The 18,886-nt window shown below is 36.0% G+C and overlaps 1 protein-coding gene across 6 annotated transcripts in view; it reads left to right on the top strand.

Annotated features, from left to right (window-relative positions):
• The window catches only part of LOC149086522 (uncharacterized), a 211,156-nt gene that overhangs the window by 152,360 nt on the left and 39,910 nt on the right, over positions 1-18,886 (top strand). For all 6 annotated transcript variants that reach the window (XM_089255984.1, XM_089255983.1, XM_089255979.1 and 3 more), the window contains exon 6: positions 11,695-13,895. In XM_089255984.1, the coding sequence (XP_089112110.1) occupies positions 11,695-13,895 (2,201 nt within the window). The remainder of the gene's footprint in view (positions 1-11,694; positions 13,896-18,886) is intronic.

Genomic DNA, 18,886 nt, shown 5'->3' with positions numbered 1-18,886 from the left:
TTGCGTGGGGGGGTGTAGTGTTCTGTATGCGCGTCTCTCAGTTAAAACCTTGACGTAACAATATGGTATAAGGCTCCAGAGCGTAAGAAGAAGAAAAGCTCCAGGAGACCGGAGGTTGCAAAAACAAAATTGGACATTCGAAAATAAACAGAGAGAGAGAAGGGTGTGGAAAAGCGATCGAGTAGGATCGTCGTCTCATGTTAACGTTCTTATTTTATTTTTTTTTATTAATAAATTTCTGTTTATGCTTGTCATCATGAGTGCTCACTATTCAAAGAACATAAGGTCACTGCATACAGTATATTGTACTGTATTTTTATAAGGCTGTGGTTCCCAATCTGTTTGTTGCAGCACTTTCTGGGTGCAGCGGACAGGGCCGTAATTAAGAGTGTAGATTATTGCTGTCGAGTTGGGGGGGAGGGGTTGAAACAAATGTAGTTTTACATCACCTCCAGAGTGTAAAAATCGATGACTTTGAAAGATGGCTTTTGTTTCCCCTAAAATTTGCCATCCTCTCGAAATTGCTGCCCAAGGCCAAAAGTTTTTGTGGAAACATCACAGCGGTTTACACACCGCTCGTTATTTTTCTGCAGTGGCTGATGAAATAATGATAATCAAGTAAAAATTTCTTTGAAATTTATTTTCCCTGTTCCCTGGGCCGACGGAGCCATTTCAGACCCCTCCCAATACATTTTGTGAGGGAATTGGGGGCTCCCAATAATTTGTGTAAAAACAATGCAATGCACCCTCCATGGCTCCCACATGGGTAGACATGGTCCCACGTAGAGCTGACAGGGCTCCAGCCCTGGTGCCCAGGACAATTATCATTTTTTGATTTTTCATGCTATAAATTTTGGCCCGTGAAAAATCTGGTTCTGGGGACCCGACAAATATTCCAACCTAGGGGCCCTGCACCAAGATGTGGGGGCCATGGCACCCTCTTTCTCTCCTGCGTATGCACTTGTGTCCCATATATTCGGGACGACCAGCAACTTTCATCCCCCTTCAATGTTTTCTTCACGTGGGTGCCTCTGCATGCCCCTTCCCACACTGGTGAGGTGGGCAGGGCTCCAGCCCGGGATGATATTCTTGTCATTTTTTTTATTTATTTTCCATGCTGTAAATTTACTATGTAGGGGCCCATGAGAATCAGTCTGGCTCGGGGCTAAAGATCCCAGCCTTGGCGCCCTGCTACAGGATATGAGGGCCATCATGGCCCCCACATCCTGCAGCGGGGTCCTAGGCTGGAAATCTTTTGCAGGCCCCTCTGTCAGACTTTTTATGGGTCCCTTCTGTAGTTAATTTATATAGCGTGAAAAAGCAAAAAAATGATGATAACCGTCCCGGGCCATGGGGTCATGCCACGGCGTATTGCGATTAAGCTCTTTACGTGGCAATACATCCAAATGAATTTTATTAATCAATTAAATTATTTTTGTGGTGAATAAATACTCAAAAGCACATTTTTTTGGTGGTACTAACAACATGATTCAGAAAAGATGCCAACAGAAATTTCAGGGCATGTGATGATAACGTTACCTCTCGATATAACAATAATCCCTCTACAACAATATTTTTTCTTGTCTGTAATCATTATCGAGGTTTCACTGCATTTCATTTAGCTATTGTTTATTTGTCTCGATGTTATTAGTCATACAGTATTTTGTCAAAAATGTTTCGGCCCGGGCTCCCGAACTCGATAAATGAAATATGGCTCTCGGAGTGTACTTGTTTCGGTTTCAATCATTATTGGTCTATTTTTCGACATTTCTTTTCCTCCTGGGGGTGAACAATCCCGCTGTCCTTAGAACCAGTTTTTTCCTTACGCGCGCTGTTTGTCGTTATTTAACGAAAAAGGGAAAATTTCCGCACTCGCCTTTCCCTAAATAAGGAAATTTTTTCCCTTGTATAACGACAAAGAAGCCCCCCTCGTTAGCTCGTAACGACAACTTTTTCTCAGTAATGGTGGCGCGATGTGTGCTTGGATGGAAGATATTTTCGATTCAAACAATTCTCGTGTTTTTCCGTGCTGTTAGTGCTTGATACACGCATTTAATGTAAAAAAGAAAATATATTTAGGCTAACGAAAAATACAGCCACACCTATGCGAGGAGCTTGAGCCGAAGACGAATACAAGAGTTGCTGTTGAGTGGAAGGTAGGCTAACTTATGATATGAAATCAATTTTTTTATTTTTCTTAACATGACATTTCACTCATTTTAAATGAATATTGATGCTTTATACATACTCGAGGCTTTGGGAGAAAAAATCATACCGACCGACCTCGTTGTTTAATATGTACTCACAGGGTCATAACTAGGATTTTTGCTTCCCGGGGCAAGTATAATTTTGCCGTCTCTGCAACTTTAAAATTTGACAATTTTAAAACGGTGTTTTTTGTTCCCACCTAAAATTGCCCCCCCCCTAAATTTTGCCGCCCAGGGCAATTGTCTTTCCCCCCCCCCCCCAGTTCCGGCTCTATGTACAGATAGCAATATGATCATATATGCAAGTTATATTCACAGATATTAATTCGTTCATATATATATAAACATGGGAAAACATGTATTATAATAACAATGTATTATGTTTGGACTATATCGATAAGGTCACATTTTATATTTGTGTTAGCACATAGTTTTGTGCCATCTAAAGAGTGTCATAGACCAGCACCATCTATTTCTAGCAGGTGCTGCATGGACCCTCCGGGCCGAGTAATTTTTCTGAAGGTTCCCCCCCCCCCAGCATTAGAAATACCTGACCAATTTACGTACTTGCTGTCGAAAATTGAGCGCAAATCTCATTTGCACTACCAAACCACACATGCACCTCCTCCACATTATCTGCAGAACTTCTAATCATTAAATTACTGCAGCACTTTTAGTGATAGGTTTGTTGCAGACACAGATTGAAAAATGTTCAATATTATTAGTTATGTATTAAATCTTTTGATATACTGTACAGTACAATCAGAGGTGCAGACATGAAAACATTGAGGGGGGCTGAAACTTGCTGGTTGTCCCGTATATATGTGACTCGAGCATGTACGCAGGAGGGAGAAGGTGTAGTGCATTGGGGGCTCAAATGGCCTCAGCCTCTAGGTTCTGGCACCTATGAATACAATATAATATGTCATTTGCATTAAACAATGTATTTAAAATTGGCCTGTGTAATTTTGTTTTATGAACTTGTTCAAATCACTGGTGGAGAAGTATTTAAAGTTTGGGGTCCTTCAGATGATTCCCCCCCCCCCCCCCCATGAGATATAAGCGTAAAACATAATAAATTATAAAGAACGAATTCTTGATATTAATGGGTCTGTAGAGAAATTTCAGAAAATAATAATTGTCTGTACTACTGTGTTATACTTATTAAGTAGGAACACTGTTACAAGTGTTCAATGTAGTTGCTCAAATGGTATAATTGACACTTGAGGGTAGGTTATTCATTAGCAATTGCTCCTAGGTGTATTTTTTCTCCTGTTTAACAAATATATATATATATACATAAAACAGATTACAACAGACAAAATGCCTAACGAGGTGGCTGAAATATATATATCTGTCCACAGAACAGATTGACCCTTAATATAGTACTCAGAGCACAAAAATTCAAGCACATATCATCACTTTCAGTATCAAAAATAGATGGTAGTAAGTCGAACATGAAACATGCATTCCTTATATATTGCAATTAATTTGCTGAGGACACAAAAACTTATCTATACACATAACACTTTCCCAGGTATGTCAATTAGAAATTCCTCAGACCATGTATATGTGGTTTAGTAGTACTAGCAGTTTGTTGGCAAATTGTTGACAACTAACATGTTATTTTATTCCATCACACTGCTGATACATTGAAATATGTTTGGTATTATTATTTATATATTTTGGTACTTTGTTATATACTATTTGAAATGCTTATTAGGTTCTTGACCATTTACTGAAACGAGAGTCACAAAATGAAGACATTACGTGTCTGTTGATGACAGAAATCGATGCTCATGAAGTGTACTTATGTACTGATGGATTAAAACATAGATTTCGCAGATAAGTTGATAAGTTGAATCTTTTTAATTTTTATCTTTGGAATTTTTTATGACATGCACAAAGTTCAATACTCAAAACTATCATACAATTTACCCTTTTCATTTCAGGTAACAATGTTGAATGCAATGACACAAGTTACGGCCTACGAGTGTAAAACTAGAAATTTTTTGTTTTTTAAGCATCAACTATTAATCAGCTTCTATGTGTATATTCACACACAGCCGCAATCATATATGTGTATGAAATACTGTTCACACATTTATCCATGATCGTAAGCAGAAAATGAGTTTTTGTTTTCTTTGTGATTATAATTAGAAAAATTGTTTATGAATGTTACATTTTTGTACTACAATAAATCTAGAATTAGTTGCATAGAAAACAGCTCAGTGGAATGAAGTGTTGATTTTGATTTATCTGAACCAGAGTTATATAATTAATTTTTGATTAAATGCAGCTGAAATCACAAAACGAATAACATTCCCATTTAGAATGACTTATTTTTGTCGACTCAGCAAAATTTTCTGTCCAAAGCGTTTCCCTGCTTAGTTTCTCATGAGTGTTTCTTGAAAAACAAGTGGGATTCACTGCAGTTGATAACTTATGTTGTCAAAAAATTTAATGAAACGATTGGAAAGAAATTGAAATTTTATTGCGAGATATGGTGAATGACATGGTTCTAGTGATATCAAAATATATAGCATCAAATAATATTTGCCAAACGTATATGGGGGAAATAGCTAAACATGCTTATTTGGGGGGAATAAGCTCCAACATGTCAAGACTTGATTGATGAATAAGAAATCTCGATACATTTTCCTAAGTGAGAATCGTTAATATTAAAACATGAGCGTTAAATTCATAGACCTGGAAAATCAATATTTTTCCCCCATGATTGAGCATGACACTTGCCTCTATGATGTAATGTCATGAGAAATTAAAATTATAATCTTTCAGAAAAAATTGTAATTTATATAAAATTTCTATTAAAAAAACTTGAATTGTCTCTAAAACAAATTTATATGTCCAGTAAGAAAATCATTAAAATATCTTATAAGAAAGTTATTAAAAATACGAGAAACTTGTGCGCATGCCAATGTAAAAAAACGAAAAACGTTACGCGAAATTAAAGTAAATAAAGCAATCGTTGCCACAAATGTTGAAGAAATATTGATTTTTAATACGTAGTGTAGTAGTTGTAAACTTTTTGCTTTACGTTGATTGGTTGAATAGTGAGCTGAACCGTAGAAAAGAACGAATGAACCGAAAGACCGGTTTTTCCCTCCGCAACCCGTCACGTGATCCTAAGGACAATGCTCAACGCAAAGGGGAGAGTGCCGCTTAAGGAATTTTCCTTAGCACGTTCCTTACGATAGTTCCTTATCTAACGACAAGCGCGGAACGGGCGTTATATAAGGATAGTGGGATTGTTCACCCCCTGTATCGTCTGGAAGCCTCCTTCCTGAAGCGTCACGTGAAACAAAAGAAGAGATTCTTAAAACAGCGGGAACAAGAAAGGACCAAAGCAACTCCACCCCATATCGTCTCCAGATGCCATCCAGAGAGGCACGCCTTTGGGCACCTACGATTGGCACCGAGAGAGTGATAATTGGAGATCGAGTGTCGTTGTTGACGGTGAGAAAAATACTACAAATTGTTACAAAAAAAAAAGCCAAGGACAATTCTATTGCGATTTTACAAAAAGTATTGAAATGAAATTTTGAGATTGTATAACTTTTTTTTGGGGGGTAATTTTTTTTTAATCATAAAAATTGTTTTTCCAAGCCAAATATGGGAAATGTATCCACGCAAATTTTTTTTTTTTTTGGGGGAGAGGGCTGAGCCGGTGAGGAGCTTGGGCCTGCTGGCCGGATACAAGTTTACGCCTGGGCTCCATGAATCTTGGAAGACCGGACACACCCCGCTTCACAACTCAGGCCGATATCGAAGCGTACACGGAGGATGGGGTGTGGTGGAATTTTTTTTTTTCACATAATCAACACTCCACAATGGGCAGATCATAATATACAATAAAAAATTAACTATAAAATCAACATAATCTTCTGAAGTTCTTGGTTCTGGTCAAGAGGCTCCTGAACCTTTGAAAAATTATCATTTATTTTTTGTTTCCTTTTTATTTAATCAATATTATAATTTACTTGTTGTTTATTTGATTCTATGTTCTACTCCCACCCTCAGTCGAATTTTGTTGTAGAGGCTCGAAAAGTGTTTCGGCATCGGCCCTCAAGATCTGTTATGAATGGACTGTTTTTTCCCAATATTTTTCAAGAAAACATTGGGGGGGGGGGGCGCTAAAAGTTATTTGTTCTCCTGTATATTTGGGACTCGAGCGTGTATGAAGGAGAGGGAGAATTGCAATGGTTTTTCAGTAATTACTGGGGAGTGGGGGAGGCTCAGTGCTCTTACGAAATATATTGCGCGGGAGGCTCAAATGGCCTCCACCTCTAGGTTCTGGCACCTATTCTTCATAGAGCGTAATTTTTTTAATTTCGGTTTCAATATCATTTCTTTCCATTCCCCCCCCCCCACACCATGCATCTTTGGGCTTCTTTTCATGTCAGCGCCATGCACCCCCCCCCTTTCCCAGTCGCAGTGAGCAAAAGAAGAGACACTCAGTTTTTGCCAGGCAAACAAAAAAGACCCCTCCCCACTGAAAGAAACTTGTGCCTTCTGGCAATTGGCACGGAGAGAAGGTGCAATTAGGGATTGAACGGCAGGGAAGAAATGAGATAAACGTATATTGTCATGGAACAAGAAAGGCAAAGACCATCCATAGTTTTAAAAAGAAAAGAAAATTTAAGAAAAACTCTAAAATTTTGCAGAGGAGAGAGAGAGAGATTGTTTCCATTAACTAATTCATAATTAGGACAACTTTTGGTTAAAATTTTTTTTTTCATCATTGCAAAATGAGGAAACCATATTCATACGAATTTGTTTTGGGGGGGGGGGGCTCGGGTCCATGGGCCGGATACAAGTTTATGCCTATGCTGACCAATGAGTTGAGTGAGCTGAAGACCGCTATTCACACTTCACAGCGACAGCCTAGACCTCGATTCCATCATCGTGCACGGTATTCTCGCTCGGGATCCCGCAGCTGAGCCCAATACAAACAAGCTGAAAATGGGTTATGTTTCTACCACACCAATTTCAGAGCTCAGGCTAAGAAATGTCGACAGCCCTTCTCCTTCAAAACCTCACCGGGAAACTAACACGGCAGTCGTCCACCGGACAAGGCCACGGCTGCCAATTCGTTGACAGAGTCATACTGGCCGATCCTTCTACCAACTGGAAGTTTTTGATAACAATCGAATGTTTTCCTTCGCAGTCGGCAAGCAACCATTGTTATGTGATGTACTTCATTTCTATGTGTCCGTACCAAATCATATTTATTTATTTAAAACCTGATTGTTATTGTCATTAAATAATGGAGCTCAACAACCGGACCTACAGATAGGCGCCTACACACCAGTGCCCTGCATCAGTCACTACACTGGTGCCTAAAATACAATCTCACCAGTTTATGTCTGATATTCTTTTTAACCAGGGTTGGGTTTTTGACGTCGGTGACAAGTGTCAAAAACTGGTTCAAACTGTCAAAAACCTAAATGAATGTTTTGGGATGTTTTTGAATAGAATAGGTATATAACTTAATGGTGAGACGCACTTTGATGTTACAATGTTTCATTTTCAAACACCAATTTATTAAAATTGAAACAAAATATTAATTATATTAATTATATTATATTATAACTATTATTAATAATAGTTTGCGATTTTTGTATTTTTTGAGGTACAAAATGTCTAGAATAGATATATAATTAATAGTATGGTTAATTTTTACCACATAGCATCTGATAACATGTAACTAATTTTGCACATTTGTCCACACCTAAACAATTTCTAAGTTTTAAATGGACAAATCCAAACTTAGAAAATACTCTTTCATTGGAGGCTGAGCTGGTGGGACTGGACATCAAAAGCATTGCTAGTTTTATGAGTTAAGATGCAATCTCAGCTGAAAAAGCATTATATTTAGAAAGTACTTCCACAAAATCACAGGGTTTGTCATTTTATTAAAAAATTTTCATGTTTATTTTGTAGTTAATTTTATGATGGATAGAGGAAACAGATCCACATTTATGCCTTCAGTTGGAATCAGGTGAAACTTCCACATATATGTTTGAATTTTTAATTTTCATTCCTGTAAGGGACGGTACTGTCAATTTTTTCGAAAAAACTTCTTTTGAGCTATTAACATCTTTCACATTTATTTTGTTGAGAATTTCATGACAGGTAGAGAAAACAGATCCGCCTTCAGTTTGAATAGGAGAAAATTCCACACGTTTGAATTTAAAATTTTCTACCTATAAGGGACGGTACTCTCAATTTTTTTTGGGAAAAGTTTTTTTCAAGCTATTAGATGTTTTTCATGTTTATTTTGTAGTGAATAATGATGATAGAGAAAGCAGATCCATATTTATAGCTCCAGTTTGAATTGGGAGTAACTATGCACATATGTTTTAATTTTTATAGCTGTAAGGAATGAACGGTACTGTCAATTTTTTGAAAAAAAATGTTTTTTCAAGCTATTAAAAATTTTTCATGTTTATTTTGTTGAGAATTTCATTACGGGTAGAGAAAACAGATTCACGTTTATGCTTCAGTTTGAATCAGGAGAAACTTCCACATATATGAATGTTTTAATTTTCATACCTGTAAGGGATGTTACTGTCAATTTTTTCGAAAAAAATTCTTTTGAGCTATTAGAAATTTTTCACATTTATAATTTCACTAGCTACAATACCCGGCGCTGCCCGGGTTTTCTTCAATGAGGCTTTTTGGATCATGCGATATCTCCCTCTTTCTTTGAGGGACATGCAAACCGTATCTAAGTTAACCAATATGGCGACGTCCTGCGCGACTCATGAAATAAACAAATCTACATTTAAAGAAACGTAGAAATTAATAGTCCCCTCCCCTTTTTTTTTGATGGGTGCTAGGTGTTTCGATTCTCTCCCCCTGAACTTCAAGTTATCCATCTCTGCCTGTTTCAGCTTCCAAAAATGCTTAATTAAAGCTGTGGAATTTTTTCGATGCACTTTACGGGGCCCCATAACTAATTTTAAAAACATCCTAAACTATATGAATTTATGCAAATAAATATCAAAAGACAATACGGAGACATTAATTTTCATGATTGAGAAGATATAAATAAAAAGTTGAAATCAATGTTATTACATGGATATCAAACTCAAAAGTAGATCCGGCTAATTATTCATATTTTTAATTTTCTGGGCTTCCTATCTCCAAGTGAATTCAATATTTCAAAAATCGAGAATTCAATATTTAATTTTTAAAATAATTGATGTGGCAGGAAACCCCCCCCCCCCCACTAAATTTCCGTATTTATGCAGTTAAATCGGCAATTTTAATACTGATTTCTATGAGGATCACCCTTTTCCTGACCCTCAAAGCGATGATGGTGATGATTATGACGTCTATTCAAAAAGCCTCATTACTGAGAGTATTGAAAATGTGGCAAACCATTATAAAGGCATAAACTATTATACATAACTGACAACATTAAAGAAGTGACAAACCATTGTAAAGACATAAACACGTCTGAAACTCATCGCTAGGGAACCACGGTAACCAAAGTAAACGTTCGGAAAGTGATTGTTGAGGCCCAAAAACCATTGTTGCCGGACAGTTTTTTGCCCATTTGGGGCATTTGCCTTGGTCTGACGAAATTTTAAAGTAGCCTATCGCTCAAGTCGGGTCACATTTGGTATATATGCAAAATTTGGCGACGATCGATCTAAAATTGTAGATTTGTATAGAGAACATACACACACACACACACACACACACACACACACACACACACACAGAAAATCAATTTTATATATATAGATGACAGATAGACAAAACAGATCCGCCTTCAGTTTGAATCAGGAGAAAATTCCCCACGTTTAATGTGGTGCAAAGCACATCGAAATTGGACCGTAGATCAGTGGAAACGGGTTCTTTGGAGCGACGAATCAAGGTTCACCCTCTACCGTTCGGATGGCAGGGTCTGGGTCTGGCGTCTGCCTGGAGAACGTCTCCTGCCAGAATGCATTGTGCCAACAGTCAAGTTCGGCGGAGGTGGAATTATGGTCTGGGGGTGTTTCTCCTGGTATGAGCTGGGACCCTTGGTCCCCATTCATGGTAAGCGCAACGCGATGCCTACTGCACTATTTTGGATGACTGTGCTTCCTACGTTGTAGCAGTTTTACGGGGTGGACCCCTGTTACTTCCAGGATGACAATGCTAGCTGTCATACTGCGAGGTTAACCAAGGCTTGGTATGGTGCCAATGGGGTTCATCGAATGGACTGGCCTGCCCAGAGCCCAGACCTGAACCCTATCAAGAACCTCTGGGACGAGTTGGATCGCCGAATTAAGGGGTGCTCTACCTGTCCAAAATCGGTGAAGGCACTGACATGTCTTCTCCAAGCCGAGTGGAAGAAAATACCACTAGCCGTCACACAAGGACTTGTGGAAAGTATGCCCCGGAGGGTTCATGCTGTAATTGCCTCTCATGGAGGCTCTACCAACTATTGATTTTGAATAAAGTTAGTTTTTCTTTTCTATCACAGGTGTCCAAATACTTATTGATAGATAGTGTATATTGTATTTGAAATTTATGATATTTTCTTTGGTAAAAATTTTTTTTTTCCTACCAAAAATTGGATTTTGAAGGTAAACTAAACATAGTGGGCTTCCACTATGAAGGTAACCGTTAAAGTCTACGAGTTTGAATTCAGCCGAAGAACATCAGAGTTCTTTACCTACTGAGCCTTTTGCTACCACCGATACACACAGCTTCATTTCTCATTAAACTCCACTGGTTGGAAATTGTCGTATGGCGATATGTGAGCGGTAAAGTAGTTCGTATAAATAAAATTTACCCCTTAATAGTTCAATTCTCTGATATTGGAATATTACGAAGAAAGGCACATATAATTTCTCAGGAATAAATGAACATAGACAAATGTGTTAAGTGGCATCTACTGGCACGTTTTTCAATTAGTTTTTGGACACTGACATCATTTCCCATGTTGACAACCTTGGTATTCACTATGTTTTGACGAGGAAAATTTTTTTTTTTTGGTACTTAATGTGTTTACCATTTCTGATCTTCGAGTTAAGCACTAAATGCTCAGAGTGTAAAAGAAAATATAGAAAATTCTGTATTATTAAAACACTTCATAAAATGTGATAAATGAAAATAATATATTTGTTATGATTGTACAAAGCCATGTTCTTTCATTCAAATGATACCAAACGTGCAGAGATCGTCAAAAATAAGCTAGAAACATGATTTAGCCCTCTTGAAATGCTTGCTTTGAGGTTCAGTGCAGTATAGAACTGAAATCCTTTTTCAATCATAGAATGTTCTTTCATGCTTTGTTTTTGGCATCCCTTTATTGAATACTTGAGTGAAAAGTTTATGTTGTATATATTGTTGCCATTCCTTGTAATGTGTGACTACTATCTCACATAGAAGGAATAGACAATCTGTTTTCAAGAAATTGTGAATAGCTTTTCTCATGTTCTAAGCACTTATTTCATTTTATCAGGTTCACAAGACTTACTTGAAGTACAAAAATCTGAAGAAGATGAAGGTAAATCAACACCACGGTCCAGTAATATCCATTGTTCCAGTGATGCTATGGATGATGAATCTTCTAGAGCTTCTTTGACTGAGCCTATAACATCATCAATTTCAGCTGAATACAAAGTAGTCAGCTTTGATTTTAATCATTATAACTCTAAAGGAAAAAATGGAGAAGAAATTCCAGTTTTTGGTGAATCCAGCTTAAAAATAGCCGATTCAACTTTTCCTTCTGCTACAAGTGTAGCATTTGAAGAAAGTGATATTGATGCTGTTATGTGTATCCAGAGTGAAAAAAATAATACAAAGATTAAGAGAAAGCCCAATGTTAGGATAGTTCCTTTTTCGGATAGAAATTTATCAGAACCAAATAGCTGTGGTATCCAAATTGGGAATGTTCAGAAAAGATGTAGTGAGTTATCTAGTATCGGTATTTTTCCACTTACTGGACGTTCAACTTCATTGTATAGTTTAACAAAAAAAAATTCTGAGGAAATTTGCTGCATTTCCCCTTATGCATCGGAGCCATCAATTGATTCACTTGAAGAGCAGAATTTCAATAAAAATTTATCCAACCGAGACACAGAAAATTTGAAATTTAAAATTCCCCCAGAAAAATTTTATGTTGAGTATACAAAACTTCAAGAAAAATTCCTTTCGTGGCAAAAGCAACTTGAGAATAACCGGTCTTTACTACAAAATGAAATTATTCCTAAAATATCTCAATTGAAAATTAATCAGCATGTGAGTTTAGATTTATCTGATTCATTGCAGAAGTCAGTCGAAGGTGACCCAATCAAAGATATGTCAGAATCTTTGTCTCAACAAGAGATCAAACCTTTACCTTCGGATGCTCTGAAACTTGCATACTTGTCATCCAGTTCAGTGGATAACAATACAAAAAAAAACTTAGAAAATGCTGTCCAACATATCACCAATAAAGAAATATTGACAGAAATTAGTTCAGCAGACAATGTATGTACTTCTAATAAATCTGAACCTTCCAAGTCACAAACTTTGCCTAGATCAAGCAGCCAAGTCACCTGTTCTTCAAAAAATTCACAAACTATGACATTGAATCGTAAAATACAACATAAATCTCATGCTGTATCTGTTTCTATTGGAAGCTGGCTGCAAAGAAATGAACCTGCTCAGAATATAGATTCAGTGAGTGTTGCTTCATCACGATCTAAATTTCAGAGTTTGGTGAATATACCTGTGGAGCATAAAGTGCTTTCTTCTCTATGTCACGAAAGCGGAATTGCAATTTCAGGAATTTCTACAGTAAATGAATATCCAGCTCAAAAAAACAAAGGATCATCGTCTTCATTACACAGACCTTCTAAAGTTGCTACAGTGAAGTTGAATGAGAAAATAGAAAATACTGATGAAATAATGAAAACAAAGAAACTGATAAATAAAAATGAGAAAGTTGATTGCGAAGGCTTGAGATTTTTAAAATCTACTAAACCATTTGTGAGAATATCAAGCATGAAGGATGAAATTCTACCTCCACCTTTACATACTTTAAAAAAGTGGCCTTTTCCTGATATTCATGAAAATTCACTGAATGCAGGAAAATATACTCAAGAAATAGTGAAAGCTACAACCATATGGTCATCCTTAGAACCATGTGAGAAAATAATGAGAGCTGAAGTCGATCTCAGAAAATCTAGAACAGGGAAGCCTCAGATTCGGAATAATATATCATCAAATGAAAATGTTGGTATTGGAACTGATATGCAGGACATGCATATTAAAAAAACTGAAAAATGTGATTTAGATAAATGTAAAATGTCTTTGTCTCATCAATCAAATATCAATGAAGTAATTTTGAAAAAAGCTTCTAATAACACCATAGAAGAAGCCAGTAGAGAACCTACATATGAAGAAGCTGGGGATAATTCTTATCTAAAGGAAAATAACAAGCCATACTTGTTTGTGAATGGAAGCTATTTACCTCCACCACCACCGCCTGTATCAACAATGCCAGCTATACCTCCTGCAGCTGCTATTCCAAAATCAAGCCTACTGATAAAGGACAATGATAAAAAACAAACGATAACTATGAAATCCCAAAAATTGATGACTAAACCAGGAAAAGACCCTAGGGAAGAACTTATGCTTGAAATTAGAGGATTTGGAGGCAGACAAGCTTTGAGAAAGGTAAAATTTTGTACTATTGAATTATAGTGATTCGCTAGCATTTTTCGTTCCAAATCATGCTCCTATATCAAAACAATCCCTTAAGAAATAATGAAAACTGAAGAAAATTATTTCCTTCCACACTATCTCTCACTTTTTTTAAGAAAGATGCCCCGGTTTTTTACGTTTTTTAATCAAAGTTTTCTTGAATTTAATCAAAAATATTGATACAAGTAATTTTCAACAGATTTATTGAATGCAATATTATAATATTAGCATTTTGCTTGGGGGGGGGGGGTAATCAGGGTGACCAACCTCCATCCCATAGGTCCGCACTTGTGAGAGATAACATAGACAGTTTGGTCATTAAAGCTCTTATCCTGGGCTTTATATTCACTTACACATATTTATTGTATACTATCTGAGTGAAAAAAACAAGTCCAGCTAGATGAAATAAATCGGAAATTACAATGGTTTCTGCAAATTATTTGAAATTTGCAGACTAAATTTTCATTCTCATTTTTGATTTGAAAGATACAACACTTGAACACATAACAAGCGCAACACTTACATGAATTATCTTTCCATTCCCTTGAAACCAACCCCGACCATGGTCTAGACCAGCAGTTCTCAACCTTTTCTGATTCGTGGCGCCCTTTTCAGTATATAATTTCTGTGGCAGTTTCCCTGTTTAACTCGAGGATCTCTTTTTGATATATTATTTATATGGCAATCATCTAGGCCTCTTTTTTTTTTTTTTGTTTTGTTTATCAAGTTTATTGATTTATTTTATTATCCTCGAGTGGCCACTGAGCCCCTGGGAAGTGCACATGATCCCCAAGGAGAGCACCAGTTGAAAACTGTTGGTCTAGACAAAGAAATTTTAATTAATGCTCATCTGGAAACCATTTTCCATTGAACACTAAACATGTCTGTGAATGGTGTAAAAGGAAATGGCTTATCAAGAGAATGAATAGTAGAAAATGAATAATACAGAGAACTTGGAAGTTAAATGAGAGACTGAAAATCTGTCAAAGATGCTGGAAAATAAAACACACAGGACAATCACAAATCAGTTAAAAATAAAGAGTGAAAACAAATGTACTCGGATTAAATTTTCTCTGAAAATAGAATCATTTTATTAAATTTCTAATAGTTTAATCATTATTTTATAGTTTTATTTCTGTAGTTTAAGTTAAAAATAATTTAAGTCTAATTTTTAATCACACTATTAAATTTTTGAGAATTGCTAATAAATATTCTAAGAATGTCCCAGCTAAAGAAGTTATCTCAAAGTATGTTGAATCAAATTGAGGTAATATAATTAAGAGCAAACTCAAAAAGAAACATATTTGCAATATGAAATGGGTAAATTCTGGTAGACTACTTAGACTTGCATTTGTGGCAAAAACAAGAAAGAAAAATAATTACTTTTTAATGAGTCTCCTTTGGTGATTTTTTTTTTTTTTTAATTAGTGGTTACCAATTATTTTTGAAATCTGAAACACCATGTCTGAATGTTAAAAACCTCTCCTTTGTTGATATTGTAGAGAATGTAAAAATATAAATATATCAAGTAGTGTCTCAAATTTTTTTTGATTAAAAAAATATAATTATTTCTTCTAGAGGAAGTCTATGTATTTTGTACCTTGTGGGGGAGGGGGGCGGGTGGGCACCCCCTTTTTCTGAGCTGAAATAACATTGTTTCTTGAAGTAAAATGTAATCCTGTGTATGTGTGCTGCTGCATATATGTATATAAAAATTGTGTATTTTATTTGTTGCCAACATTTTAAAGTGCTACAAAACTGATATATAAATGCTGCTACAATAATAAATTTTCTTGCTACAAAAATCAAATTTTTATTTTTCACCCCTGTATTTCATTTCAGATAAAACAGTAGGGCAAAAATGCTAAAAGATAGACACAAGCAAACAAATTTTTTTTAAGTAAACCGTGTCTTTTCTTGTGCATTTACAATTATTATTTTTTTCCTAATTATAATTATATAACTTCCTAATCAATTTTTAGTGTGGGGTGCCCCCTCCTTCCCCCCCCCCTGTAAATTAAAAAAATTGCCGCATTTCACTTTCTTATAGATAGAGCAGGATTTTTTCTCTGAGGTTTGCAGGTCTGCCTGTCAATGTAACTTAATAAAAGAATTTTTATTCTGTTTTATGGTTCCTAAAATTTAGCAGCCCGGTGCAGGTACACATTTCACACCTGAGTATGTCTGGCCCTGAGGGGTAAGTAACTGCTCTTCCTTTCGATCAAAACTCTGGGGTGGGGGACATTCTATTATTTTATTTCTGTGAATTTAAAAATGAAAATGCTGGGGTGGGACTGATCGAAGTGGTATGCTAGCAAAGAATTAAGTGTGAATGAAATAGAAAGGGAACGTGAATTTGATTTACAAAAGCTAAAGAGGTCCAACTGGAGCTGGAAAAAGTTAAATCACGGAACCAATGTAATGGCACAAATGTTAGTGCCTCAGAATCGCTAGAGTTTTTCATTAATGACATTAAAATTCTTACTATCAATTTACCAACAGTTCCGGGGGTTGGAATTTGTTTTTTAATAGTCTAGAGAGCATTCAAACTTAAACAAGTGAAAAAGCAGTAAATAAGGCAAAAATTCTTTTAAATCTTTTGAGGGAGAATGTAGGAATATTTTGATATATTGTAAAACCTCAATAAGTCATCACCTCAAGTTATCCAAAAAGTTATGACGGCTTAGGTGGAGTGACGACTTAAACGGAGTGCCGTCAGTTTTAATGTGCAATGTTGTGAAAATCGTATAAATTTAAAGTAATATGACATTTATTAAAGTATGAATCAAAATAACAATATATTAATAAAATTTACAAATTGAGAAAGAAAAAAATAATAGCAAATTTTTATCTTTTTTTATCTCTTATTACTTAAATTATTGTGGTAGCTTAAATTAATTGCTTAAATTAATAGGTAGCTTTTCTTCATAATAGAAACACTCTATTGCACATTAATTTTACATATACATCAAATTTAATTTTGGTGTTTTAATTCTTCACCAGTAGTTCATGATACAACTACAAAGTAATCTTGAATACTTTTGACTTTGTGGAGGGGCCCTGGGCAGGGAAAAGTTAACAGAAGACCTCAACTTGGGAAAGAATGACTGATTTTTTTCAACAGATATTTTGTTTAAATTTCAAGCCATAAATTAGTAGAGTCCATGCTTTCTATGATAATTTATTATCCGTAGCCGTTACACTTTGACTTTAACTTAATTAATTTGATTCTTCGATTTACATAATTTTTGATTTCCTTGCACTATATGTAATCTTTGACGTATCAATAAATTTTGGTTTTGCCTGAGATGCTCTGGTCCCCCCACCCTCGGGGGGGGGGGGGGGGGGGGGGAGAAGTGCTTACGTTGCTTCTTGCGACAGAGCGTGGTTGTCTTGCAGTTTCTCCAGTAGAGACTTAAAAGAGTGACAAACATTTTTTTTAAAAATAGGAACAGCTGAACAAAATTTTACAGGAATGGAGAGAGTGCTTGTCCCTATAAAAGTGAGACATATAGTCTGAGGGTTAAAATTTGTAGGGTGGCAAGCGCATTGAAAATAATCTTGATTGTGGTTAGAAAAGGATTGGTCTATGTAATGATATTGAAAGGATACATAAGTATCATTATAGATAAAGACACTGAAAAATGTATATATGCCTGCTTACATCATGAGTTGGCTCAGTCATTGGCCCATCGGTATCTTTGCCCCATGAACATTGTTATATAGGATTTTTGCTGTATAAGACAGAAAAAATTTCTGATTGTTTAAATTATGAGAGAGAGACTCTATAGTCTGTTTCAGGTTAACTTTGCAGTGAAGGGGAAGCTACGAGGGAGCCGCATCACTCGTTGCTGTGGGAACGAAAGCCTCTTAACCAATGTATCGATGCGCTGCCTCGGTAAGGTGTGGCCGATTCTTGCCAATCTCACTAAGAAAAATATTTTTTACGTGTAACGTAATTGCACAGTTAAATTAGTAATAATTATAGAATTAAAAGAAAACCATTGCCGATACTTTCAGAAATTAAAGTGAGGTTTTTGAAATCATTTGTTTTTTGATTAGAAAGTGTTTTAAAATTTAGAAAAAAATAATTATCTTCTATCAGCGTGTCATTTACTTTTCATTGATGTGCCATAAGTAACACGAAAAATTTCAAAAAACAGTCATATGTTTACGCAATATTTCCCTTCCTTCAGCTGAAATTTATTTACAAAAAAAAATCCAAACAATATTATGAAAGCAACGTATAATTTTAAAATACTGTACATTAACCATGGCTCTCAAAAACTTGGGATTTTTAATTTTTTCTTCAATTTAGATGGAAAAAAATAAATGTTAAATAAAATTGAGAAGAAGCAGATTAACTCTATTTTCACGTGTAAATGCAGGAATAGCACCAAATAATAATAATGATACGGAAAAGTTTATAATTTTTCTACTCACTTTTCTTGCCGAAATTTCCGTTGCTCAACCTCCCCCCTTCCCTGAACGGTATACGTAGATGCCACTTGTTTTCACGACAGCTTCAGTCTTTTGTTAAGGTTGATGTGGTGCTCATGGTTATTACGGATGATTCTTATCGAGTTTTGTTTGCAGCGAGTATTCAAAAACCAAAAATATAGTATTCAGGAATGGAAGAGCAGAGAACTTTAGCGTGGCTATCTCTGGTGAAAATAAAGACGCAACTGTCACATAAAAATGAAAGCCCAAATCACTGTGGACTCCCCCCCCCCCTCTCATTTATTTTATCTGAAGAGACACTAAAGGCAAGGGGCCATCGAGAGAAACGGGTGGGTGGAAGATGGCGTCCGTTCGTGTGAGTGGAAGACGCAACTCGCGTCAACACTCTCCGTGATCGGAAACTAAAACTATCCCATAAACATGACAAAAAATAATTTAAAAAAAGGAGGACCTAAAACCAAAACTTCTGCACCCATAGAGGGTCTCTCATAACAATATCGTAT

This window comes from Pholcus phalangioides, unplaced genomic scaffold, assembly GCF_987345545.1.
Source record: "Pholcus phalangioides strain wild (caught in Gottingen) unplaced genomic scaffold, Ppha-v1.0 ptg000004l_1, whole genome shotgun sequence".
In the NCBI taxonomy this organism is placed as follows: Eukaryota; Metazoa; Arthropoda; class Arachnida; order Araneae; family Pholcidae; genus Pholcus; species Pholcus phalangioides.
The sequence above is the reverse complement of the archived record's forward strand: the minus strand, read 5'-3'. Positions and strand labels throughout refer to the sequence as shown.